Genomic DNA, 27,883 nt, shown 5'->3' on the forward strand with positions numbered 1-27,883 from the left:
TAATTTGTTAAAGCGTGAATTGAGATTTTTTTTAAGACCTGCAGAAATACTGCATAGAAGTGGTGTATTCAAGAAATGCTTTTTTTAATAAACTAATATGTGGAGCAAAAAAACAACAACACCAAAAATCATTAGATTCTTTGACATTTGCATTGATTAAACTAGAAAAGAATAATGACACAAAGAGAGGCAGACAGAGAAAAGAATGAAGAGACAGATAAGAGTGAATACAAAAAGACAAAGATTTCTCAGTAATCGTTACTCTGTCTAGGTCAGGACTGTGCTTCCCTCAGGATGATAAAATCCACAAAGACTGCCGTCTCTCCAGCATCTACATGTTCCTGTTCCAACTTCTAACTTAATGGTAGCACTTCTGCCAAAAAGTCTGATGGTCTCTCATTGGTTCAGGGGTAATGCAGTGTTATCGTCTCAGTGAAAGTGCTGAAGTGGACATTAGACAGCTCAGAAGCTCAGCTTTGGAAAGCTCTAGTTCTCTGCAGTGAGTTTGCTGAGCCAACAACACAAACTTTCAGTCCAACTGAAAGGTCTATTCTTGCAGAGCTTGTAAGGAGAGAACAACCATTATTTTCAAATTTACAGCTACTTTTCAAAAGATCTTCAATCGATGGAAATATAAAGTTGAAGTGAAAGTTTTTTTACTTAGTGAGCAAGAACACACTGCATGTGAACCTGTGCAACGAGAATTAACCGAGGAGCTCCGCCGCCCTTCCCCGCATGAGTCCAGCTTGATTGATGGCCCATCATAAAGAAGACAAACTGACCATAAAATAATTTTGGCTGAAAAGGATCAATGCCCATGACCCAGTCATAAAATGTCAAGAGTGAAAGGAAACTGCCCATTATCTCGTAGACACTTTTACTGAATTAGAAAAGGCATGCAGAAAAGAAACCATATCATTTTAATCATTTAATAATTTATGCACATTTTAGGAAAAACATGGAGATATATAGAGTGGCTGATTTTCTGATAATAATTTAAAAATGTATTTCATAAATATGACTACAAATATATATTTACATTTACATATTTACAATTATTAGAATAATTCTAAATACATTAATTATAAATTATAAACAGGAAATAATTTATGAATTTAAATGAATGTTAAGTTTACAAAATATTTACTCAAAACTCACAAATTTACAAAAAAGTAACATTTTTCATTAACAAGGCAGTGTTGTCATTGATAACTAAAGCTGAAACCCTTTATTTTTTGGTAATTGAAGTAGAGCCAAAATAAATATAAAATATAAATATTAGATGACAAACTTTGGCAACTTAACTATAAGTACTCAAAATACAAAAAATGCTAACTGAAATAACAATACAGCTATTCAGAAATATAAAAAACTAATAAAAATGACAAAAGCAAACTGAAAAACTAAAATGAAAATATAAAAATAAAAGAATTCATATAAATGAAATAAAAAAATTAAAGCATTACTAAATACTACACAATACTAAATTAACACTGTGACGAGGCTGTTGATGAAAAATATGAAAATTTGATCATCATTTACTCACCCTCATGTCATTCCAAACCATGAGTTTGTTTCTTCAGCTGAACACAAAATAATATTATTTTGAAGAATGTTGGTAACCAAACAGCTGGCGGTATCCATTGACTTCCATAGTATATTTTTTTTCCATAGTATGGCGGCTACCGTCAACTGTTTGGTTACCACACTCTAAAAAATGCAGGGTTAAATAGAACCCAGCGATTGGGTAAAATATCGACGAACCCAGCGATTGGGTTGTTTTTACCCAGCGGTTGGGTTACTGTCCAGAAGGTTGGGTTAAACATTTAACCCAACTGTTGGTTGAAAACAACCCAGCATGTGTTCTGTCCAATATTTAACCCAGCATTTTTTAGAGTGCAACATTCTTCAAAATAGCTTCTTTTGAGTTTAACAGAAGAATTAAACTCATTTTCATTTTTGAATAAACTATCCCTTTAATTTGCATACTGAAATAGTTTCTAAATGGTCAAAAATCAACCAATTAATACACCTGGCCGGTATATCAGTCATAATTCAAATAACCCTCACAAGAAACCACAGACATAAAAGCTTCCTTCTAAACATGTAGAGCAAAGGTAATGTGATGTTCAACAAAATTAACTGACCCTTTCATAAATCAGGCTGTCCAATGCACTGGTCAAAGGTCAGGCGGTGTATCTGTGTGGGCTGAACTCTGGTCTAGTTTGCCAATCCATGCAGCCGTCAGACGTTTTTAACCATCATTAAACACCCAACAGCGATCGGTCTGCAGTTTGACACAGAGACACCTCTCCATCCCTCTTGCGCTAACAAGCTCATGTCTTTGTGCGCCGTGACCCCCCAGAATCCCCTCACGACAGCGACAGACGAATTCATCTATGATGACTGACAGGGCGTAATCCACTGTAGCCGATGCTATTGAGCTCAGATGACTAATGAACAACAGTGGGACGGATGAAACATCAAAATGATCAACTGGATTGATGGCAATCTGATGGCGACCACTTTGTCTAAAGGGGACAGAGCACAAAGGGGAGAGAGTGACTGGAGCCAACAAATTTCAGAAAAATAAAAAAATAAAAAATTTGATAAGTGACGTCTGTGCTTCTCCACCACCGAAAAGCACCACTTTCCACTGGCTTGAAAGGAGTTTAATTAAAAAGCGCATAAGAGACACTCATAAACAAACAAAAAGCTCATTTACTGGTTGGCATTCAAAAACTGGCCTTTAAATTCTGTCAAGACTGCATTTTTCAATGCCATTTTTCCAAAATGTTCACATAGCTTATATATATATATATATATATATATATATATAAAATGCAATATACTGCAAGACTCGACCCACTATCCATTATAATGAAGACGAACTCCATTCAAGGCCAGCAGAAATCAGTTTTCTGACCTCGTATAAACCTATATGAAATTCATAAACCGACTCGGTTCAAACGAAGAAGGAAGCCAGGACAGGATTCAGACGTTTGACTAGAAAGCAAAACAACTTTGACATTGAACCTGATCAACAAGCTTCACCCCATCTCTTTCTTTCAGTAGATACAGTATGTATTGATTTCAGGTGCTTGTACAAAATCGACAAGACAGACCTGTACTTTGGTTGCTGCAGGAGGAGACATGGAAATAGCAGTTTTGAAAAATCCACTAGTTTATTTAGCATCATTTTCAAATTAGGTTTTCAATTTTAGTATGGTTAAAACCAAATATTTTTAATTTCAGCTTTATAAATAATTATTTTGTTTTATTTTTTTGTTAATGATGAAAAACTCTGATGGACAGATTGGCGCACTAACAGCTAAGCGTACAATGACTAATGAAAGCTAAGTTGGTAACAAGACCACTTAAAGTGCAAATGAAACTATCCCAAAATCAAATGAAGGACTATTGCATTTGAACGCTTTCCAACGAGATTTTGGCTGCATTTCAATCTAATTTAAAAGGGATCTTCGGAACTCTTTGGTACAGCTAACAGAAAGGTTTCCCTGTCGTTCACGGCCCAGTAAAGAGGCGGATGGGAAGGACTGAATGCAGATGACAAAGTTTAAGTCCTCTCAGCACCTTGCTGCCTTGAGTTGTCTTTGAAATGCTCATTTCAGACTCACTCTTCTCATCCCGCATGCTATTGTACAACACAGTCAGCTTTAAAACAATGTTGCACGGGTTCATAATGGCAATTAAATTAAACAGACAAGGTAAATAGTAGCGGTGTAACAGCACACAAACCTGACGGTTCCTCGGTTTTGACGTCACGGTTCGGTATGGTTTCGGTACAGCCGGAGGAAAAACAAAACATAAAATTGCTTTTCCAGCTAAGTGTGCCATATGCATCAGACGTTTAGCCAACGGACTGTGGTTAAAACAATTCTGTATTTGTTTGGTACAGATGCGTACCGAACTGAAAGACCCATACTGAAAATTTTACGTATTTTAGTATTACGTGTACTTTTACACCCCTAGTAAATAGTGTAAATAATTTAGGAGTAAATGGTTCAAGTCAAACTATAGAAAGCCTGAATCGTTTCATGTTAAAGTGATATATACGTACATATTATAATTTAGGGCTGCACGATATATCGTTTCAGCATCGATGTCGCGATGTGCACATCCGCGATAGTCACATTGCAGGATGTGCAATTTTTAGTACACTGATCATTATATTTATACTGATTGCTTTTGCGACAGCTGTCTTGTCGCACTGCCCCGCGCTATCTACACTGTACGCAACAAAGCGACCGTTGCAAATCCTATAAACTTTGTGTCAGTACGTCCTAAAAAGAACGAGGGATTTACTCGCAGGGCTTTGCCGTGCCACATCCAGTGTAGACAGCATCACTGATTATAATGGGCTCTGTTGTATTTTGTCACATCCGTTGTAGACATGGTGAGAGCCACGCAGATGCAGGTGAACACTGAATTCCGTTCACTTCCGCATCTATTTGTGCCTGAAATGACACATACGTGCGAAACTGTCAAAATGCATGTCTCTGCAAGTATCCTTGTAAATACAGTTGCTTATGGCTTAGGTGAAGGTAAACAATTCATAAAGAAAATGGATAGTATAGGTTCACAGCAGTTTAATGTTCCTAAGGCTTTCCGTGTCGAATGTTAATCAAACAACAAAACACATAGAGAAAAATCACTTTTGTAGCTTTAACACAGATTTGTTAGATTTAATTTATACAGTGAAGACTATGCAGTGTTTTTTTACATTTGATTATTCAACCAGTGTACCTGAATACCGTTAGACTTACCAGAAAAATATAAAGCACTGTTTATTTATTTTATATCTTTGTTCTACTATCTATGTTTGTAATTTGTTTATATTTTTACCCACCTACAAAATCACCCCAATCATTGATTATTATTTTTTTCCAAATAGAGCTTTTCAAGTCATCTGGTGTTTTGTTTTTTTCATATCGCAGAAATACAAAATATCGCAATGTGAGTTTTTTCCAATATCGTGCAGCCCGATTATAATTCTATCTTTTTTAAATACAGAAAATTAAAACAGAAAAGACAAAATTAAGTAATTTTTTGCTTCAAAGGAATTTATAAGCGACTTCATTATGATGTACACTATAAAAGGTGGATAAATATCGCTTTTGAAATCTGCTATACAAATCACTATTCTCAATCCAATTTAAAGCATGTTTGCAGAACAAAAATCAATTTCTTAAAAAAAAAAAAAGAAAAAAAAAAGTCTTCTCTATGCCAAAAAACAACGCAGAAAAAATATTTTGGATCCCATGAACCTGTGACCGCACATCAGTTGAATTCTATATTAATGCACCAAGTTGTTTGGCAACTGCTGACAGTCTACAATTAGACTAATGAACTATATTACTTGGCAGAAGAAATGTTTATTGTGATTTATTATTTATAAATGTTGGGGGTATTACGCTCATTTTTGGATGCGCTCACATCCATATCCAGCTGTCTAGAATAAGATGCCGCCTGACGTCAAAATACTGCAACCCGTTGCTATCTTCAACAGCAGAGCCAAGCTGATAAACATCAGCCTTAAACAAGCCATGAAAATATCTACACGGGAAGCCCATGACACAAGCATCATTCAAAACAGCCGAGTGCAGAACGTGTCACCCAATTAAACACCGCGAGCCGCATTCCCACAGACACCACAAACAAATTTTTAATCGCTGGCTCCTTCTGGGGGTTGATCGATTCAGGTATAGATTGGCCCTGAGACCCTGACGGCAGCCACAGCGTTCAAATGGCTTTGGACAGCATGAGACGAGGCTGATTATACGAGACCTACGAGCATGTTTTGTCAGGACATTCATCCCAAAAACAATCTCGGAAAAGGTCCTGAGAAAAGAGGGGTGAGTCACCCTAAGGTAAATTCCCCTTTATTATCACCCACACCTTGTTCACCCATTTCTCCTCACTAGAGCTCTGTCATGACAACAACCGGTCCTGCAAAAGCCCCATGGGGGATTGTGGGTAATGAGAGAGTGCACTCAGTGTGACATTGAACGCCTGTGTGCAGTGGTGCCGAGGGCACACCTCCAGTTTAAACAAAGACTAAGCAGCCAGTCGTTCATGACAGATCCTCAGAGCATGTAGCCTGTAGATCAGTCATGCCTGCAGCTTCTTTATAATGGGCTTGATTATTGGCGTAATCCTGTCAAAGCAATGTCAATGACAACAGGAATAAAGTCTCATCCAAAATCACACCAGAACATTGTTAGACGCGACGAGTAAATCAGCGGTGAGAGCTGAAGTGTTCCTTGGGCTCAAAGATCCATGAAAGATCAAACAAGTCCTCCATTTCTTTACAGTGTATCAATAACAGACTGGAAGTTATTCAGCACTGAGGTTCAATGATCACACAGGAAACACTCAAAGCGAGTCCACAGGTCGATCTCTGGATGATCTTGGAGGGACGCTCTGCTGCTGATGCCTCCTTTGATATTTTGATGCTTCTGGTGTGCAGTTTCTCATCCTGGAGTTTGATCTAAAAAGTGCAGTTTATAGTTGGATTTGAAAAATAGAAGCTCTGTGAGTCTTCCATTATCCATAAATTACTAAAAAGGAAAGAGCGATTAATCAGTTGATTTTGAGTAAAATTGTAGATAATAAATGAACTAAATACTTACATATGTATGCTTGTTATGTTATGTAAATACTATATACACACACTAGGGGTGTAACGGTACACAAACATGACGGTTCAGTATATACCTCGGTTTTGACGTCAAGGTTCGGTATGGTTTCGGTACAGCAGGAGGAAAAAAACTAAACAAATTGTTTTGTTTTTTTCTATTAAACAACGGTTTCCTGAACAAATTGCTCTCTTTAAATACATTCAATTATAATTAATTTTCTTAGGGATATAAACCTACCTCAGCTTCTGCTCTAACCTATAGGGAGCCTTTTTACATTACTATAAGATTAGGTTACAATTAACAACTCAGGCCAAACTTAAATTCAATTACTATTTATTTTTAACTATAATAAATCAACACTAAAATGTAAAAAAAAATGTAAATAGTTTTTAAATTAACTTCTAAATTACACATTTCTATTTGTTGTTGAAATATAATAATTTACAGAGTTTAAAGATTTATTTAAACATACATTATATAATTAAGACATCACTAACAGGTAATGTAAAATATAACGAAGTATATAGTCTAATATTTCGCAAAATGCTCTTCACTAGACTTAATTTCTCTAGGAAATAACAAGCTGTAGACACTGATGACTTGCCTGAGGTAAATGAAATGCTACGTGACATTTTGTTTACAAGCTGTTTTAATGATGTCTTTCCACGGTTGAAACACTAATTGAGCAATTACGTGAGGGGTGAGATGTTTTATGTATATATTATGATTTATGTATATTTTGCGTTAAAATTAGTAGCAAAGAGGGAGCGATGGCCGTGCATGGTCGTTTATACAGAGATCTGTCGCACCATGTCAAAGAGCACCAAAACAGCATTTACGGTCTGAATTTCCTGAAAAGGGGAACGATTTGTTCAGTACATGTGTACCAAACGAAAAACCTGTACCGAAAATTGTACTGTACTGTTAAACCCCTAGTGCACACACATCTCAGTTCTTTCTGGTCCTCGAATCTGACTGGCTGAGAGGAGTGCGATATTCTAGTGATATTGGTACTTAAAACATTCGTATCAATCTGTGCATGGTATTTCTCATAGCAAGTATCATAGGGGCACACCCAAATACTGTTTTTGTGTTACGGAATGTAGTTTTAAGAAAATGTTGTTGTTTAGAGATGCGTTTTTTTTTAATAAAGATAATGTCCATTTGAAAATTTGATTCAACGTTTTTCAAATTCAATTTTTTAACCTTCTATTCATCAAATAAAATTAAAATGTAGCACAGTTTACACAATAATGTTAAGCACATCAACCGTTTTCGACATAATAAATGATAATAATAAAATAAATAAATAAATAAATAAAAATAACTGTTCACAGAATGTGACAATGTCCCTGTCTTCCTAGGACTGCAAAATAAATTACTGTGGACTGTACAGTAGCCAACTGATTAAGTCTAGTCGCTGACCGATATTGTGTTTTTGACAGCCGATGCCGATATCTTAGAGAGCAGGGTGGTTGCATACATCACACAGGATACAAATGCACACTTCATAAGATCTTGATTAGATCTCACCTTATAAGAAATTAAATGTTTATTAGACATTCAAATATCTGCTTAAATGATATAAATATGTATTTGCTGAATGCTGATGGCAAACAAGCAAGTATTATATGTTTGCCTTTCTATTACTAAAGATATAAAAGCAATCACTATAATACTTTTTTGTATACCTTCCCTATTAGAAAGAACAGTTAAACTGTGACAAACAATGAAGAGGGAGAAGGTGAGCACTGTGCTCAGTTGCTGCTGTTCTCAAAATACAATGCAGTTAGTTCAGATGTAGCACAGTACTCATTCAATAAATGCACAGCTAAACAGATGAGTTTTGAGTCTGGATTTAAATGTGGTTAATGTTTTAGCACATCTGATCTCTTCAGGAAGCTGGTTCCAACTGCGGGCGGCATAATAGCTAAAAGTGGACTCCCCTTGTTTTGTGTAAACCCTTGGTATTTCTAACTGACTCGAACCTAATGATCTGAGTGATCTGTTAGGTTTATATTCAGTGAGCATATCTATGTATTTAGGTCCTAGGACATGGAGTGATAAAAGAAGATTTTTTGAAGTATTGATGGTACCCAAACAGTTTTTGATCCCTTTTGCTTTCCATAGAATAAAAAATATATTATGGACGTCAACAGGGACCAGAAAGTTCCAAACTCATTGGTTTGGACGAACGTGAGGGTGAGAATTTTCATTTTTGGATGAACTGTCCCTTTAAATTAACCTTTTTTTTTTTTTTTTTTTTTTATTTACTAGCCAAACAACACCACCCATCAGTCGACTCTAGTATGGTTTTAAATTTGTGTGAGCCATCAGATGTGTTTAATATTGTATGGATCTCTGTTCCTAGAGCAGGTGGAACAGTATGTTCTTCCCCGTACTGTCACACTGGACATCATTTTCTTCGGCACTGATCTTCACACAGTCTTCTCAGTCAAATCAGCCATGTCACCCGAAGCCACCCAGGAGAAACAGCAGCACAGAGAATCTGCTGCTTATGCAGTTTACAATCACAGCCAGACACTTACTGACCCCGTGTCACATTCATTAATGGTAAAATCACATTTCAGCAAAGTTTCGAACTTGAGGAAGGGGAAGCATGCATTATTGTCAGTTTAAAACAAAATTACCCCGTTTTAAGTGTTTTAGCTGGAAGACAGGAGGCTTGTAAATGCCTAACAAGGTCTATAAAAAGTGCACATCAACAAAGAACAAGCGCAAATGGGATGCAAACTTCCTCTGAATGACAATCCAAGGTCTTATCACAGCAAACAGTAATTTAAGAGCATCTTCCCACATAAAACAAGGAAGAAAAGACAGCACATCATCTCAAGCCAAGTACCCCATTCATGCATGACCCGATTTCTTGATGCCATTACGAGAGTTTAGCAAGTTAAATAAGCTACAAAATGGATTACAAGTGAGACAGCTTTAGGTGCATATGACAGAGAGCATATGACTTTGTGATTTTTCAAAAACTGGACAGAACCGATGAAGACATCAGCATATTAAATTAGCGGAGATAAAACAGGCTTCCCATATAAAGCATTAGAACAAATACAAAGATGTGTGTAGGTAGCACATGCGGACCATAAGGATGTGGAGATGCATTTTAAAATGGTCTGGCATTTACAAGAAATGTTATTTGGAACAATAAATGGACACAAACAGATGTATTAAACAACTATAACTATGTTAAGATGCACAGTGCCGCGTATATTTGATGTATTTATTGATTTATGATTGATTTATACACCACACAAAAATTTAAAAAACAATCAATTACATTTAGGAAAACTTTTCCATGCAATTAAATTAAGGCTTTCTGGGCAAAAAAAAAACCCTTTGTTTGACCAGTCATCATTCGGTGTCTCTTTCAAAAAACTGGTCTATTTTAAAACATGCTTTTCCAGACCAATGTGCTACTTTTCCATACTTTTCCTATGTACACGCGCTAGACGGATGTTTGTGACCATTGTTCTCATGTCTCGCATCTCTTACAGCATCTCGCACATGAGCACCACGTTTTTAAGACACCATGGCAAGTTAAAACAATTTCAACTTTTACATGCATCAGCGTTCGATGAATGTCAGTTCCAAAACAGTGGACCGATCAGAAGATCCGAAGACGGGGCAAATATTGCAAGCTATTGTTGGCATGGCAACGGTTTTATTTGACGGTAACAGGGCGAAAGATGCATTCTGCACTGTGCTTTTTTATAAAAAAATATATATATATATTCTGAGTGCTGCGTCTCGTATTTTAACATGCAAAGATGCGTTCTGTGTGAACGGCCCCTAACAGGAACTGGAAATATGTGTACATTATATTACTAAGTTGTTGTCACATATTTTTAGTATATTTCTAATTAAAACAATGGCTATTATAGTTTTATATTTATTTTGTATTATGTAATATTATTTATTATATAAGAGTGTGTGTGTGTTTAATTACGTTTTTCTGTATATTTATTTTTCCTTTTGCTTATTTTTGCAAATAGTCTTAAAGGTAAGGCAGGCGATTTCAGCAATATAAAGCAAGATTTGAAAGCATAAGATCCCACCCTCCATGCAAATCACTCTCCAAAGCCACACTTCCTCCAAAACACATGAAGGCGCACAGACAGACCAGAGGTTAACTAGTGACAGTTTAATGTAACGCTGTCAGATTACCTCATGTCTCATTCACTGGTGAGAAAACATTACAGTACAAAGCGCATAATATTACAATAATAACAACAACTTCCATTCTCCCTCGGTCTGCAATAGCGTAATGCAATGTGCTGATGATGTATCATGACTAATAATACTGCTTACTGCTAATATTGCATACAATAAAATGAAGTTGTGTTGCAGTAGCTCATTTAATTAACTTAATTGAACAAGCAGCAAAAATACATTTTCTATAATTATAAAGATTTTAATTGAATTGAAAGCAAACACAATCCATGTAATTAACTCGTTGTTGTGTTGTATAAAAATGTAATGCATTTATCTTGCAATGAAGTTATAGGATTGCTATAATATAAATATACGCTTCAGATTTAGTGATGCATGTAATTTACATCTTTTAGGAGAGTCCGAGCAAAACTCACCTTAACGGTTTGGTCCAGGGATGCGGTGGCAACACGGGCTTGTGGTCCCATCAGGCCACAGTGGATGTCGGTGATGGGGAGGGAGTGACGGGAAAGAATGTGACGCGGTTCTGGTGTGCGGGATGAATCCAACTGAACAACGCTGAAACACAATACAACACAATTTTTCATTACCTTGCCGTTATGAAGTCTTTATTATAAACGACACGCTCAGGACAACAATAATTAATCATGAGAGCCATCAATTCTATTACATATTATTTGTGTGATGAAGAGTTAATTAAAAATTGATGAATGTGAAATATTAAAATATAATACACTGGGCGCAAGTGAAACATTAAGATTGATACTCATTTTCTCTCTGTACAAAAATCAATGGAAAGCTTGTGCCTTGACCTTGAAAGTTATTAGTTTATAAGATTAAATGAGTCTAGATATCACACCACATCCTATACTGTGCCTTTCTGTAGAGGATTATATACATATACATATTTCTGTCTGTTTGGATGTCAACATCTGGAAAAATATCAAACAAGTTATTAAGAAGCAATGCAAATGATTTACTGTAAAACGCAAAGAAAAAATGCAATAATTTAGTAAGTTAATGGCATAACAGCAATAATAATTATTTTAAATAAATGATTCACATATTATTTATTATTTAATTTGGTTCCACATATTGGATTATTACACATTAAAATAGCCCAAATTGAGAAGAAAAAAAGAATGTATCAAATATCAAATATACATAGTCTCATGGATTGATGACAGAGATGGTTTTTGGTCATTGTTCATTCTTTAGATTTTTAATGGATGATGTACATCACATCATGTGTATTTAAATCATATCTAACCTCTTATGTCTCATATACATCTCTTGCTCTCTACTCCGGACACCCACTATTCTTTCAAATAATGGTTTAATGAAATTCATTATTCTTACTGTAAAAGCATCACACACACTCTCATCCTTTAAATAAAACACATACACAATAACATTTGGGTCACATTTTAAGATTTATAGCTTTTATGTTTTTAATTGAAAATTTAAATTAGAAAAATTAATTAGAAAAACTTGCAAATGTCCGTCTTTAACAACTCACATGCATCACATACAAACAATTAATAAGCATGTTACTTAGAGGTTATTATGATTTTATGCTTTAATGCTGATTTTTGGTTCAATTTTCCTGTGTATAATAATATGCACAAACATTTTTTATTAAATAATACACAATATACATCATATGCAGTGGGGCAAAAAAGTATTTAGTCAGTCACCAATTGTGCAAGTTCTCCCACTTAAAAAGATGAGAGAGGCCTGTAATTTTCATCATAGGTATACCTCAACTATGAGAGACAAAATGAGAAGGAAAAAAAATTCAGAAAATCACATTGTAGGATTTTTAAAGAATTTATTTGCAAATTATGGTGGAAAATAAGTATTTGGTCAATAACAAAATTTCATCTCAATACTTTGTTATATATCCTTTGTTGGCAATGACAGAGGTCAAACGTTTTCTGTAAGTCTTCACACACTGTTGCAGGTATTTTGGCCCATTCCTCCATGCAGATCTCCTCTAGAGCAGTAATGTTTTGGGGCTGTCGCTGGGCAACACGGACTCCAAAGATTTTCGATGGGGTTGAGATCTGGAGACTGGCTAGGCCACTCCAGGACCTTGAAATGCTTCTTCTGAAGCCACTCCTTCGTTGCCAGGCGGTGTGTTTGGGATCATTGTCATGCTGAAAGACCCAGCCACGTTTCATCTTCAATGCCCTTGCTGATGGAAGGAGGTTTTCACTCAAAATCTCACGATACATGGCCCCATTCATTCTTTCGCTTACACGGATCAGTCGTCCTGGTCCCTTTGCAGAAAAACAGCCCCAAAGCATGATGTTTCCACCCCATGCTTCACAGTAGGTATGGTGTTCTTTGGATGCAACTCAGCATTCTTTCTCCTCCAAACACGACAAGTTGAGTTTTTACCAAAAGTTCTATTTTGGTTTCATCTGACCATATGACATTCTCCCAATCCTCTTCTGGATCATCCAAATGCTCTCTAGCAAACTTCAGACGGGCCGGACATGTACTGGCTTAAGCAGGGGACACGCCTGGCACTGCAGGATTTGAGTCCCTGGCGGCGCAGTGTTACTGATGGTAGCCTTTGTTACTTTGGTCCCAGCTCTCTGCAGGTCATTCACTAGGTCCCCGTGTGGTTCTGGGATTTTGCTCACAGTTCTTGTGATCATTTTGACCCCACGGGTGAGATCTTGCGTGGAGCCCCAGATCGAGGGAGATTATCAGTGGTCTTGTATGTCTTCCATTTTCTAATAATTGCTCCCACAGTTGATTTCTTCACACCAAGCTGCTTACCTATTGCAGATTCAGTCTTCCCAGCCTGGTGCAGGTCTACAATTTTGTTTCTGGTGTCCTTTGACAGCTCTTTGGTCTTGGCCATGGTGGAGCTTGGAGTTGGACTGTTTGAGGTTGTGGACAGGTGTCTTTTATACTGATAACGAGTTCAAACAGATGCCATTAATACAGGTAACGAGTGGAGGACAGAGGAGCCTCTTAAAGAAGAAGTTACAGGTCTGTGAGAGCCAGAAATCTTGCTTGTTTGTAGGTGACCAAATACTTATTTTACCGAGGAATTTACCAATTAATTCTTTAAAAATCCTACAATGTGATTTTTTGGATTTTGTCTCTCATAGTTGAGGTATACCTATGATGAAAATTACAGGCCTCTCTCATCTTTTTAAGTGGGAGAACTTGCACAATTGGAGGCTGACTAAATACTTTTTTGCCCCACTGTATGTGAATAACTTTATTATCCATATAATAAAATTATCATTGATGTTATGCCATTAATTTTATGCAAAGCAATTTTGCAATCTTAATTTCATATTTGATTTCACAATTTGCCATATCCCTATATTGTGCTAAAACAAGTTCCGTTTACTTGACAAAATGTTAGAAATTGATTGCACTTATTTTTCTCTCTCCATCGCTTAAAATAGACGACTAAATCCATGTTGAGAATAATAACTTTTGCAGTACAAAATGTAACAGAATTAAATGAATTAACACAGTAATCTGACTATCAAACATGAAGTAACATTAGTAAACACTCTAGAATATATTAACTGAAACTAACATGATAAACTTAATATTACTTAGTTCGGATTCTTCACTTTTAGCTGATTACTTCAATTTTGCATTAAAAATAAGGCAACTGTTTTCCAAGCATTTTTTCGGCAAACTGAACTTGTGTAGAGTCACACTGCTAATGACTGTTGCATGTGTCTGGCCAAATGAGCAGCCTTAAGAAAAAGACAGAGATGCGGAGAGGAGAAGGAGATCCAGATGGAAACACAAGGGCAGATAAAGTGAGACGAGACAGAATTGAACCCCATTCTGTCAGCACCGCTGCATGACGCGGCACCGCTGGGCGAGCTCAGGGGCCGACCTGTGTTAAACAACATCTGTTATACACATCTGCGTTTTTATGTCTGAGAGAGTGAGGATCATTTCTGATTTGTGCTCAATTTTACATTTGCATTCATTGAGTTTGCTAGTTCTGGGTGAGCGTCCATGTCTCTCCTTCTGTCCACAGTTCACTTCTGCCAAGTTATCACAGCAGTCTAAAGTTCTTCAAACTTCTGGATTCACAAAATGAATCAGAGTTAATTAATGTATTATATCAATGCTCCTAGTTTCTTTTCATTAAAAAAACTGAATACAAGAAGCTTTGTTGTGACCATAATGGGGAACAATGGGGCTTCTTTGGTCAAAAAGAATCACTGGTCTCATGTCAAAAGTGTCCACACCCGATCCTGGTCTCTATACATACAGTTTTATCAGAACCACAGAAAAGGTTTAAACAAAAAAAAAAAATACAATTTATGCATTTATATGCAAATTATATACAATTTATATCTCTGTTTATCAATTTGCACTGCCTACCAATAGCTGCTCGAATAAAATTCGAGGCATTGATGTTTGCCTACAAAACCTCATCTGGCTCTGCACCCCTTTACCTAAATTCATTACTTCACACTGATGTGCATCTAGAAGCTTGCGTTCTACAAGTGAACGTCCCTTTATTGTGGCATCCCAAAGAGGCACAAAATCACTTTCACAGACTTTTACATTAACTGTTCCCTCCTGGTGGAATGACCTACCCAACTCAATCCCAGCTGCCTTAGCCATCTTCAAGAATCGGCTAAAACACATCTCTTCCATCTTTATTTGACCCTCTAACTCTAGCACTCTCTATTCTAATTCTATTCTTTAAAAAAAACTAAAAAAATACTTGCCCCTTTTAGTTTTGCACGATTCTTTACTAACTGCTTGTTTTCTTTGAAAAAAAAAAAAAAAAAAACTAACACTAGCTTCTCTATTCTTTTTTGTATTCTATCGGTTTTCCTTTTATTATAGAATTTAAAAAAAAAAAAAAAACTTTGCTGTACATATAAAAATATGTATATTTTGGCGTGCATCGTTATAAATCCATAACGGTCAAAAGTTTGGAATCATTCGAATTTATGTTTTTGAACAGTTTTTTAAAATGTTTTTAATGCTTCTGCTCTCTAAGGCGGCATTCATTTGATCAAAAAAAACAATAAAACAGAAATATTATTACAATTTAAAATAACTGTTTTCTATTTTATCAAGTGATACATTTAATAAATTTCAAATGTTGCAAAACATTTATATTTCAAATGAATGCTGTTTATCATCAATGTTGAAAACGGTTGTGCTGCTTAATATTTTTGTGGAATCTGTGATACATTTTTTCAGAATTCTTTGAGAAAAAGAGAAATTATTAAGAAATGTTTCAGCAAATCAGCATATTAGAATGATTAGAATGAACTGAAGATGCTGAAAATTCACATCACAGGAATAAATCACATTTTAAAATACATGAAAATCGAAAAAAGTTCATTTAAATTGTAATAATATTTCACAATATTAATGTTTATAAGAAATATTTATAAAATATCCATGGTACCTGCTGTGATTGGATTTATGCGGTTTTTATTTGTGTTTTGTGTCTGGTATTGGCATGGTCAAAGACAAATTTCAACCATAGTTGATAATAAAGATGCATTGTATTGTATTGTTTTTAAATGTATTTTTGATCAAATAAATGCAGCCTTGGTGAGCATAAGAGACTTTTTAAGAGATTTTTGATATAATTACAGAAGATTATGATTAACGAAAACAAAGACTTTGTTGTGACTGACGGGCCACGTAAGAGTTTTTGGTTTGACATAAAAGCTTTGCGCATCTCTCTGGCAGAAGGTGTGTCCACTGCAATCAGTTTCAGCTCTCGCTCTGTCCTGCATCCGTCAGTGAGTCTGTGTCCCCTTCTCACACTTTAGATTCCCCTCGTTATTCACAGCTCTTCATTCTTCATGCTGCGCTGCGCTTAGCGTCGCTCGCTCAGCAGCAAGGTCACAGTCAACACAAACAGACACGATTCAACTTACAGCAGAGACCCGGGTGCAGAACAGGGGCGATGTTTACGGGCAAACACGATTAAGCTGGTGACAACACGCAGTAAAGGAATCAATAACAGCCCAGACTGGTGTTACTAAGAATAAACGTAAATACACCCCGGCAAACAACAAAACGTGATCTAAACAAGGTGCATGCGCCAGCTAAACAACTGCCATTGAGATAGGAGAAGCTCTTCTCTGGTATTAGGATCAATGACAGTTAAAGGGATAGTTCACCCAAAATGAAAATTCTGTCATTAATTACTCACCCAATTACTGTCGTTTCAAACCCGTAAGACCTTCTTTCATCTTCGGTACACAAATTAAGATATTTTTAATGAAATGCGAGAGCTTTCTGACCCTCCACAGACAGCAACACAACTGACACGTTCAAGGCACAGAAAGGTAGTAAGGACATCATTAAAATAGTCCATGTGACAGCAGTGGTTCAACTGTAATTCTATGAAGCTACGAAAAATACCTTTTGTGGGCAAAGAAAGCAAAAATAATGACTTTATTCAACAATTTCTCTTCTTCCTTGTCAGTATTCGACACATGTTCATGACAGCTCCACAATGCAAGCTCTCGGATTTCATTAAAAATATCTTAATTTGTGTTCCGAAGATGAACAAAGGTCTTACGGGTTTGGAACGACATGAGAGTGAGTAATTCATGAGAGAAATTTTAATTTTTCTTAATTTTTTTAATTATTCTCTTTAAGAGTGTCCACAATTTAAAAAAAAAAAAAAAAAACACCAGCCAAGTATTCAAATTCACTTCATATTTAAAAAAAAACTTTTATATAATTTTCAAGAAAAGTTTCAATTTAATGTCATGTGGTGTAACCATGTCAAAAGTAACAACACATCTTAATCACTATTTTTGGAGAGTCACACCACATAACATCAGTGTTATTTTTGAATTATTTATATATTATTAAAAAGTATTGATTAATTGTTTATATTTTAGCAATGCAATATTTTTTATATTTAATTTTTATTACAGTTTTCATTTGAATTTGAATTTCAGTTTTATATAAGTTTTTTTTTTTCTTTACCTTTATTTTTATTTATTTTTTATTTCTTCCACTTATTTTATTTAGTTAGCTGTCAAGGCATCGATTTTCATTTTTCATCTAATATTTGTGTTTTATTTTTATTTCAGATTAATTTAAATGAATGAAAACTATTTTAATAGTTTTAGATAACAATAATGTCAATTAATGATATTTTAAACCTAAACGAACAATGTTGTTTCATAAATATCTCAAATTATTTGATAGTTTAAGTAACAGTTTTAGACCATTTATTTTTATTTTAGTTTTTAATACTTCAACTTATTTTCAGTTAGCTGCCAAATCAACAATTTTAGTTTTTCCATCTGATACTTAAACTTTATTTTGTGTCATAAAAATCTTAAATTATTTACTAGTTTAACAGGCGTGACTTTGAATAACAAAACATTGCATCAAACTACTTAAATTCTTGAAAAGGAAACCTAATTAAATCTCTTAATTTTTTTTTTTTCCAGGACAGTTGCCATTTTGAGTTTTCACCGCTAACAAATATATAAAAGTGAATTTTAGTTCAGAAATAAAAACATGCTCATGATAGAAAAAGTGTATTCATGTGCATTCTGTGTGTATGAATGGCATTTTTAATGTATTTTTGAATATATAAATAGATTAGATAAAAAAAATGAGCATCATTAAACCATTAAAGACCTCCCTGGTCTACGCTGACAAATATTCCAGAGAAATGTGACATTTATTGCAGACTCAAGCATATTTTGTCATCATGGGAACGTTCAAAAGCGTTTTAAAATACCATCTAGATAGGCAGCTCACTATAGGTGAAACTCGGGTCTGTGTGTGATTTCTGAAGTCGAGACCTCTCAGCAGCATGTGAGGGTCAGGGAATGTTGATTATTGTGATGGCTGAGAGGTTATTCTGTCGAGCAATACAGATACAGAATAATAGATGTGCGTCATCTCCTTTCAAAACTCAGAGACAGACGCTGAATTATTCATCCTGGTTTGATGGCTGTGCGCCTCTCTCCTGCCTCCTTCTTTCATATATTGCAGCCCATGCGTGGGCCTGGTTTACCTTAACTAATGCCATCAAACAAACATGACCGCGAGACATCGCTGGCCTTCTTCAACCTTCAGTTCAAAACCAGCTGTTACGTCAAATACAACAGGAAGCCTCAAACTGCAAGTCTTCAAACACATACCACAAGTTTGGGCATCTCTCGTAATTGATAATGCTCAGAGACCCTTGAGGTGAATGACTGCTCATCAGTCTCACCTCTACGGCTTCAAAGTACGTTACTTCAGATCGATAACAATAACAGTGCAGCACAATAGAGACGGACAGATCAGCTGAACACAAACAGCTTGGAAGCCGAATTGAAGCAACGTATCTGAAAGCAGTGAAAAACTGCCTGAGGTTAGACAAACCAGAGCTGTGGTTTTTTAGCCAATTAAAAGTCGTTTTTCACATGCTTTAAATCTTAATTACTCTGGTTGAGATGTTCTTAAAGCCATCTCGAAACAAAGTGGAGATGTAAGGTTGTTTATCTAGATTTATTTCACCATCTGCACCTGCTGGAAAACATTGAAAACACTCACAGCGCCATCTACTGGCCGTAACGTGCAAGCAACCCTGTTTCAGATATATTTCACCCCAAAAATCAAAAGAAACAAGAATAAATACAAATAAGCTTATTTATGGAACATTAAGAGTTTTTGCATTGTGACATTATTGTAAAAATTAATGAATAAAGATATCACACGATACGCCAGAGAGGTATTTGTTGTACTGTCTTTGTCATGTTTAAATAAATAAAATACATAACTACATATATATATATTTACATAAAAAATACAATTCATGTTATTAATACATTTAAAATTAAAAAAAAATTTTTTTAGATATATTGTCATGACAGGATGATTTTCAACACTATATAACAAACCAAACACAAACATGCACATTACAGAACTGATACTGTCAAAATGCAAAAATAAATATATACATAATTTTACATTTTTGTTTGGGACTGAAATATAACATGAAAATGGATTGGTGTATAAAAAGATTATAGGTTAAAGTAATTTTAAAAATATTTTATTGACCAGTTTTAGCCTTCACCAATTCAATGTAAATGCTCCTTCAGTATTACAAATTAGTTTTATTATATTCAATTTTCTAAATTAATGAAAGCATTATTACAAAAGAATTGGCACTGCAGGACAGAATATTTTCCCAAAGGTTTTTCACGTAAACAGAAGATTTTAAAGTCTGATGTGATTAAAAATTAAAACACATTAATAAACCAGCAGGTCAGCATACAGCTTAACCGAAATCATGAAATCATAAATATAGAGGGAAAATAACAGTGTGAACTACTTGCCACATATTATATGGGCTTAAAGTGCACACTCCGAGCTTTAATTTGACGGTATTCTCATCAGAATTGGAGGAAAGGTTGAGGAATTACAGCTCTTTGATGTGTACCTCCCCCTTTCTCAAGGGACCATAAGTAATTGGACAGTTGACTCAAAAGCTGTTTCATGGACAGATGTGGGCTATTCCTTCATTATTTCTACACCAATTAAGCAGGTAAAAGGTCTGGAGTTGATTCTAAGTGTGCCATTTGCATTTGGAAGCTGTTGCTGTGAACCCACATCATGTGGTCAAAGGATCCCTCCATGCAAGTGAAACAAACAATTGTTAGGCTTCAGAAACAAAACAAATCCATCAGAGAGACTGCAGGAACATTCAGAGTGGCCAAATCAACAAGTACATTCTTAGAAAAAATGAATGCACTGGTGAGCTCAGCAACATAAAAAGGCCTGGACGTCCACAGAGGACAACAGTGGTGAATGATCGGAGAATCCTCTCCATGGTAAAGAAAAACCCTTCCACAACATCCAGCCAAGAAAAGAAGACTCTCCAGGAGGTAGATGCGTCATGGTCAAAGTCTACAATCAAGAGAAGACTTCACGAGAACAAATACAGAGGGTTCAGCACAAGCTGCAAAAAGCCAGACCACTTCTGGAAAAGCATTCTTTGGACGGCTGAAATTAAGATCAACCTGTACCAGAATGACGGGAAGTAAAAAGTACGGAGAAGGCTTGGAACAGCTCATGGTCCAAAGCATACAACATCATCTGTGAAACATGGTGGAGCAGTGTAATGGCATGAGCGTGCATGGCTTCCAGTGGCACTGGGTTAAATGGACGATGACCCAAAACATGCAGCAAAAGCAACCCAGGAGTTTTTGAAGGTAAAAAAGTAGAATATTCTGCAACGGCCAAGTCAATCTCCTGATCTCAACCCGATTGAGCTGCATTTCACTCGCTGAAGACGAAACTATAGGAAGAAACACCCACAAACAAACAAACAACAACTGAAGTCAGCTGCAAACCCAGTCTCTGGTGATGTCCATGAGTTCAGACTTAAGGCAGTCATTGCCTGCAAAGGATTCGCCACAAAATATTAAAAATTAACATTTTATTTATGATTATATTTATTTGTCCAATTACATTTGAGCCCCTGAAATTGGGGGGGACTGTGCATAAAAAGCTTTTGATGTAATATTTTTGTTCAACCCCTTGAATTAAAGCTTATAGTCTGCACTTCAATTTCATCTTGATTATTTCATTTTTAATTCCGATCTGGAGCCAAAATTTAGAAAATGATATATATATATATATATATATATATATATATATATCTCGAATAAGGTTTTCATTTGAAATCACTCATTTGTCTCTTCTCAGTTGTGTTCCATGCATTGTGTTATATTAATATTCTAGTCTCATCTCTCAATATTCCCGAGGTTCAGACAAGCAGCAATTTAACAGCATCACCTTTTAAGTCTTTAACTAAATATATTATGTCACGTAAAGAGCTTGGTGTATTATGGGAGAAGAGAAAGCAAAAATTGTGAAAAATGCACTCATGTTTTTGCTTCTTTTCTACCAATCTGTCAAATATTAGTAAGTTCATCACTCAAGTCAAAAAGGCAAAAAAGATACTTCAATACCACTTCCTGCATGTGCAAATTTGAAAACTGAGGAAACCTCTGCAGATTAGCTCTCACTCATTAAGGTCAAGACTTATAACCAAAGTAACAATTGAGAAATGATTAGTGAAGCCTTTAACGCACCTGGAGAGATTCCATACGAGAGCCAGATTGTCTTTCCCTCCTGACACAAAATGACTGCTGTCATCAGTGAAACGGATGCAACTCACGTCCTGATAGTGTCGACTCAAAATAGCCAGCAAATTTCCTGTTGACATCTATTAGAAAGTATTAAGAGAAAGTTAAATGTGCCTAAATAATTTAATATTTGAAAGGACTGTGATACACAATTTTTCATTTATGCCCCCCAAAATAATACAGTGAATTTTAAGTAAAAACTCATAATAGAAGAGCATGCATTTGAAATGTTTTTAATGAAATAACTAAATGAGAATTATGTCAAGACCTTCTCCAGTCCTCACCTCCCACAGGTATACAGCTTCAGCAATGCCTGCCAGGACATAGAGGCCATCGGGAGACGCACAGAGACACGTAACGATCCCAGGACACACAATCTTCTGCTGTAGCTGGTCCTGAAAGGTAGTTCAAAAGTTATTCATGGCTTTTATTCATGCTTTCGCAATACATTCAATCTGTACTGCACAGTCAATGACTAATGACTGTGTCATAAATGCAAAGGGAGTCACAGCCATTTTAATCTGATGTTTAAACACTGCATGAAAACAGAGTAATATTTGTGACCCTGGACCACAAACCCAGTCTTAAGTGTCAATTTTCCGAAATTGAATAAATAAGCTTTCCATTGATGTATGGTTTGTTAGGATCTGACAATATTTGGCCGAGATACAACTATTTGAAAATCTGGAATCTGAGGGTGCAAAAAAATCTAAATATTGAGAAAATCGCCTTTAAAGTTGTCCAAATGAATTCTTAGCAATGCATATTACTAATCAAAAACGACGTTTTGATATATTTACAGTAGTAAATTTTCAAAATATCTTCATGGAACATGATCTTTACTTAATATCCTAATGATTTTTGGCATAAAAGAAAAATCGATAATTTTGACCCATACAGTGTATTTTTGGCTATTGCTACAAATAAACCCATGTTACTTAAGACTGGTTTTGTGGTCCAGGGTCATATTTGAGTTACATTTGAGTGAGAGCAAGTATTTCTGGCTGTAAAAAAGCTTTATATTGATTGATACATTTTTTTGACAGGTGCACTTTTAGTTTCATTCACTGAACCAAAAGAGTTAAAACCTTCTAGGCTGCTTACTAAAATATGAGAAAAACTAGACTTGCAACATGCATATTACGCTAACAAATAACTTTTTTTTTTTTTTTTTTAACCATTTACCAATATTTTAAATAAGCTAATATTTGTATTAAATATATCATAAAATTTTTATTTTAAGCTAGTACGATGTGGCATACATTTTTTAAAAGTACGAAGGATCTCGTGTAATATTTAATTAATGCAATCATAAAATTAATGTAAAATAATTGTACAAAAATTCTAAAACTTTGTGCAGCACTTAAGTCTCCGCTGTCACAACTTGACATGTCAACTGTACATTAACAATTATCTTCTTTGAGTTAACTAATTAAACTGAAGAACGCTTGTTCTGAACAATTCTGCTATTTATTACTTACTTATTGAGTGTAACATCAGTGATGCTTATTTTCAGATGCAGTAGCTCTACCCACCTTTCTTTGGATCTCCCACACGTTTATGAAGTTCTTGCCGAGTTGAGCTCCTAATATGTATTCTCCGCTCAGGACTGTTAAAGACCTGGAGGACGTGTTACCCCCGCGATAGGACAAGAATTCTGACCCGGAATGAGGGTCGAAAACCGCGCAGTTAAACAGCTGCCCCGCTGAATCTGCTGACAGAACTACCTCCACGGGCGCCGACATGTTGGAAAACACAAAGCGCGATTATTTTGGAAGGCGTCGAGGGGCGGGTCTGTGCAACGTCATTTCCGATAAAGTAAGGAACTCTGGGTATTGCTGTTTTACGCTGTCAAATGTGTGTGTGTGTGTGTGTGTGTGTGTGTGTGTAGAGACTCTCACAGAAACCTCTCGTGCCTCATTCTTATCAGAATCTGAGAAAAAAAAAAAATTGCAACACCGTAAATAATGACAGAGGCATTAACATACAGTTTCGTGTTATTAAGGAACATATAATTTTATATACAGAGTCTTGTAATCCCAGGAAAGTACCCAGATGCGTAACTGTACATTTAAATGCTGACAAATAAACACTATCGTAACTGTTTAGGCTGTTTAGGCTAATCTCTTCAACGACATCTTAATGGTATTCTTGATAATCAATATCTTACCTTCATAGCCATGAACACATTTTTAAAATCTTATAAAATTTTAAAGCCTTTATTATTTCTCAACTCTGTGTGGTAAAATTCCCATTAATAAAGGTTCACTTTTCATTCATGAAGACGACATGAAGTAATGTGCCAATAACGTGTCTCGGCGAAAAATAACAAGAGGGTCTGGCTGCAGACATAGGGGCGAGTGGAGCTCCACTCAAGAGCGGAAATACGTCACCTCCACGAGCGACGCGTCCGCCATGTTGGTCCGGGCAAGACTTCCTGTGAAAATACGTCACTTACACTAGCGATGCGGCCGCCATGTTGGTCCGGGCAAGACAGAGGTGTCTTTTAAACTGATCCACAGGTTTTATCCTGTCAAGTAATTTCTACAAAGGTTTAGAGCTGATGTAGAGCTATCGTGCTCTTTTTGTTTAAATGCTGATGAAACAGTGGACCACTTATTTTGGTCATGTCAATACAGTCAGGAGTTTTGGTATGATATTGGTGCTTTTGTTAAGATGAAGCTTTTGCCAGAATTTTCTATACAAATGAGAAATATTATATTTGGGTATTTTGACTTAGACCCCACAAAAGAAAATATTTGTTTTATTATAAATTTACTTCTTTTCTTAAGCAAATTTTATATTCATAAATGCAAATTCTCAAATTGTAAACCTGTCTTTGTGGTCTTTTAAGAGACATGGAGAATTATATTAATTTGATTTCAGTATATAATAATAAGAAAGCTATGAATTTGCTCTGCACTTTGTTTTTGTGTAGGAAGTCTTATGTCAAACAATGACCCTTTATTGCATTTATTTATTTATTTTATTCAGTTTCTAAAACTATTATTATTATTTTTCCTTTATTTATTTTTTACTGTTTTATTTTATTATTGTCTGTTCAAGTGTTATGTGGGTATTTTGTATTTTGTACTATTTTGTATGTTCTTGATTTCAGCAATAAAAATAAAATGTTGGTCGAACAAACTTTTAAAAACTTCATCTTTTCATTTATTTTGTTAAAGCTTTCGTTTTGTAATATTTATTAATTGCTATATAAGCATATATAAATGGTGCTTTGCATATAGTCACCTCTTTGTAAGCAGTGTTGATATTTTCTGTACTTTTATCTTCGGAATAATAATAATAATAATAAACTAAGTTTTTACGGTTTATGACACGACAGCACTGTCTTTTTTTTCCCCCCAGCAATTTGCACAACAGACATTAAAACATAGCGGTAGGTTTAAAATACACATTTTGAGGGCCTCTGCCTTTTGTTCATGTTTGTTTTTTAACTATACATATTTCAACTACCAATGTAACATTCCATACATTTTAGAAAGTAAACACTATGTTTGTGATATTTAGCAGTGAACATTAAATGAAACATTATTTGTACTTTAAGCTAAATAACAACATATACAAATCAACCACAGTAAAATAATGAATAATTTCCACAATTTAAGTTTTAATTGTTTGAGTAAAAAAAAAAAAAATATCTTACACTATATTGAAAACACATGAACTGCAAGTAACCGTGATTGTTACAGTAAAGACACATTGCGCGCACGCTCGCTCGCTCGCTCGCTCTCTCTCTCTCTCTCTCTCTCTCTCTCACACACACACACACACACACACACACACACACACTTCACTCTGTACCAAGACCTCCATCGTCCATAAAGCAATCCCAGCTACAGTAGCCAGGGCGGTCATCTGAGGAGTAAAACCCCAAAAGCACTCCCCGTTGTCCATTTCCCTGGTAGCCAGCCCCACAATCTTTATAGGATAAAAATATTCCATCGTGTTTCTTCATCCTTTTGTGCATAATTTCATGAAAGCCCTGTGCGTTCTGCTTGCACTGCACGTTAGAAAAGTGTCAGTTCGCCATTGTAGCGATGATAAAATAAAATTATTTGAGTTAAAATTTAAAGAAGACGCCATCTTGATTAATTCAAGTGGAGGTGACGTATTTCCTGTTCGAGAGTGGAGCTCCACTCGCCCACGATCTGCAGCCAGACCCCTCTCAAAAATAAAGACTTTTTAAGAAGAAAATGAAATTACCGTTATAACCAGGAGATGGCAGTATAGACCAATTTCATGTAGACGTCACAGTTACGTCACTCGCAGCTGCGCGCGCATTGTGGTGGCAGAAACACACGGTAACAAGCGGAGTGAAACGGGGAAAATCCACAGAATAAGAGATAAAATGTACTGTTGTGCCTTTGGATGTCAGAATCGGAATGCAAATAATTTTTTATAGAATACTGTCGTCAAAAACGCCATTTGAAGCTAAACGCAGACGTTTAAACGGACAGACTAATGAATGAAACCTGCTATGATTACTCTACTTTTAAAGCATAAATTTGATTTAAACAATTGGTCAACATAATATTCACATATACAGTTCATAGGGAATATATTATATTTTTCCTACATTTACAGCATGAAATAGTATTTAAACCTATACCAATTTACATCACGTTACCTATTTTATCCCACAATTCTTTTTTGAGACTTTATATTTCGTATTTCGGACTTTATAACTCGATTTAACTCAACAATAGCGAGTTTGTCCATTCTGAGGGGAAAAAAGCCAGATGTGTGGGATATAACTCAAAAGAGAGAATGACCAGTTGATTTTTCTTATCAGACTTGTGAGATATAATCTCGGAATTGCAAGAATAAAGTCAGAATTTTGAAATATTGAAATTTAAATTTGAACGCTGCTGCCACTGCCAGACAAAATAAATAAATAAATAATAAATAAAAAAATAAAATAAACGACGACAGCTGTAGTTAAACGAGATAAAGAGCGGACTGGACAGAAACAATCATCAGAAAAGCTCACGTTTGCAGCGCACACTTCTTATCAGAAAAGGTTCAATAAAGTATTATTTTGTTGTTATGGGCGCGTCTAAAGATTTCTTATGGATCTCAGTACTATGGCGTGTATGAAATAATGTCTGCGTGCATGTGTGTAAAACAACAAACTGACTATTTATGCTTAATCGTGTGTAATTGTATATACATTATTATGAGTAATTGTGGCTGTAAAAATAGTTGCTTGCTGAAATTGAAATATATATTACATCTTCATAGAGACACGGCGAGTTTGTCTTTACTATAGGGTGAATTCGGGTAATCTGGGACACCTAAACTCCAGTGTGTTTATTTCCTGTTCTAATCAAATTTAGTCAAGAGGACTTTTACTATAATTTTAGCATGGATGTCATGTGACAAAAATCACATGACTTCATGGGGGTGATTCCACAGAAAGGGGCGGGGCACTTGTCAATCAAGAAGCTCCCCTGGGAATTGCATGACAAGGTCAATGACATAGGATTCTTACTAGATTAATGTTAAGGACATAAATCTGTCATAAATAAGACAATGTTCCTAATTGTTGTCAAATTATGTTTGTGATCTATTCAAGCAACAAAATATGTATTAAAGTGTTGAAAATGTGTTTTAGTTTTTTTTTCTTTCAAACATTTTTTTGTTGTCCCACATTATCAAATATGATTGAGAATGTGGGACAGCATGCTTTGGGTAATCTGGGACAGTCTTCAAATGGGGAAAATATGCATTTAGGGACTTTATAAATCTAATGACAAGGGTTAATATATGCCATAATGATAAATGGGTGTTAATTCTGGAGGTTATAACATTAGCACAAGTTCACAGTAGCTAGCATTAAGCTAGAGAGAT

The 27,883-nt window shown here is 35.5% G+C and overlaps 1 protein-coding gene across 1 annotated transcript in view; it reads right to left on the reverse strand.

The window, feature by feature from the left end:
* Nucleotides 1-23,878, reverse strand: part of wdr18 (WD repeat domain 18) — a 79,793-nt gene extending 55,915 nt beyond the window's left edge. The window contains exons 1-4 of the mRNA XM_058791516.1: nt 23,545-23,878; nt 22,294-22,404; nt 21,956-22,089; nt 11,279-11,420 (exon numbers count right to left, since the gene is read on the reverse strand). Of these exons, the coding sequence (XP_058647499.1) occupies nt 11,279-11,420; nt 21,956-22,089; nt 22,294-22,404; nt 23,545-23,754 (597 nt within the window). The 5' untranslated portion in view covers nt 23,755-23,878. The remainder of the gene's footprint in view (nt 1-11,278; nt 11,421-21,955; nt 22,090-22,293; nt 22,405-23,544) is intronic.
* Nucleotides 23,879-27,883: the final 4,005 nt, after the last annotated feature.

This window comes from Onychostoma macrolepis, chromosome 11 (assembly GCF_012432095.1).
Source record: "Onychostoma macrolepis isolate SWU-2019 chromosome 11, ASM1243209v1, whole genome shotgun sequence".
NCBI classification, from domain to species: domain Eukaryota; kingdom Metazoa; phylum Chordata; class Actinopteri; order Cypriniformes; family Cyprinidae; genus Onychostoma; species Onychostoma macrolepis.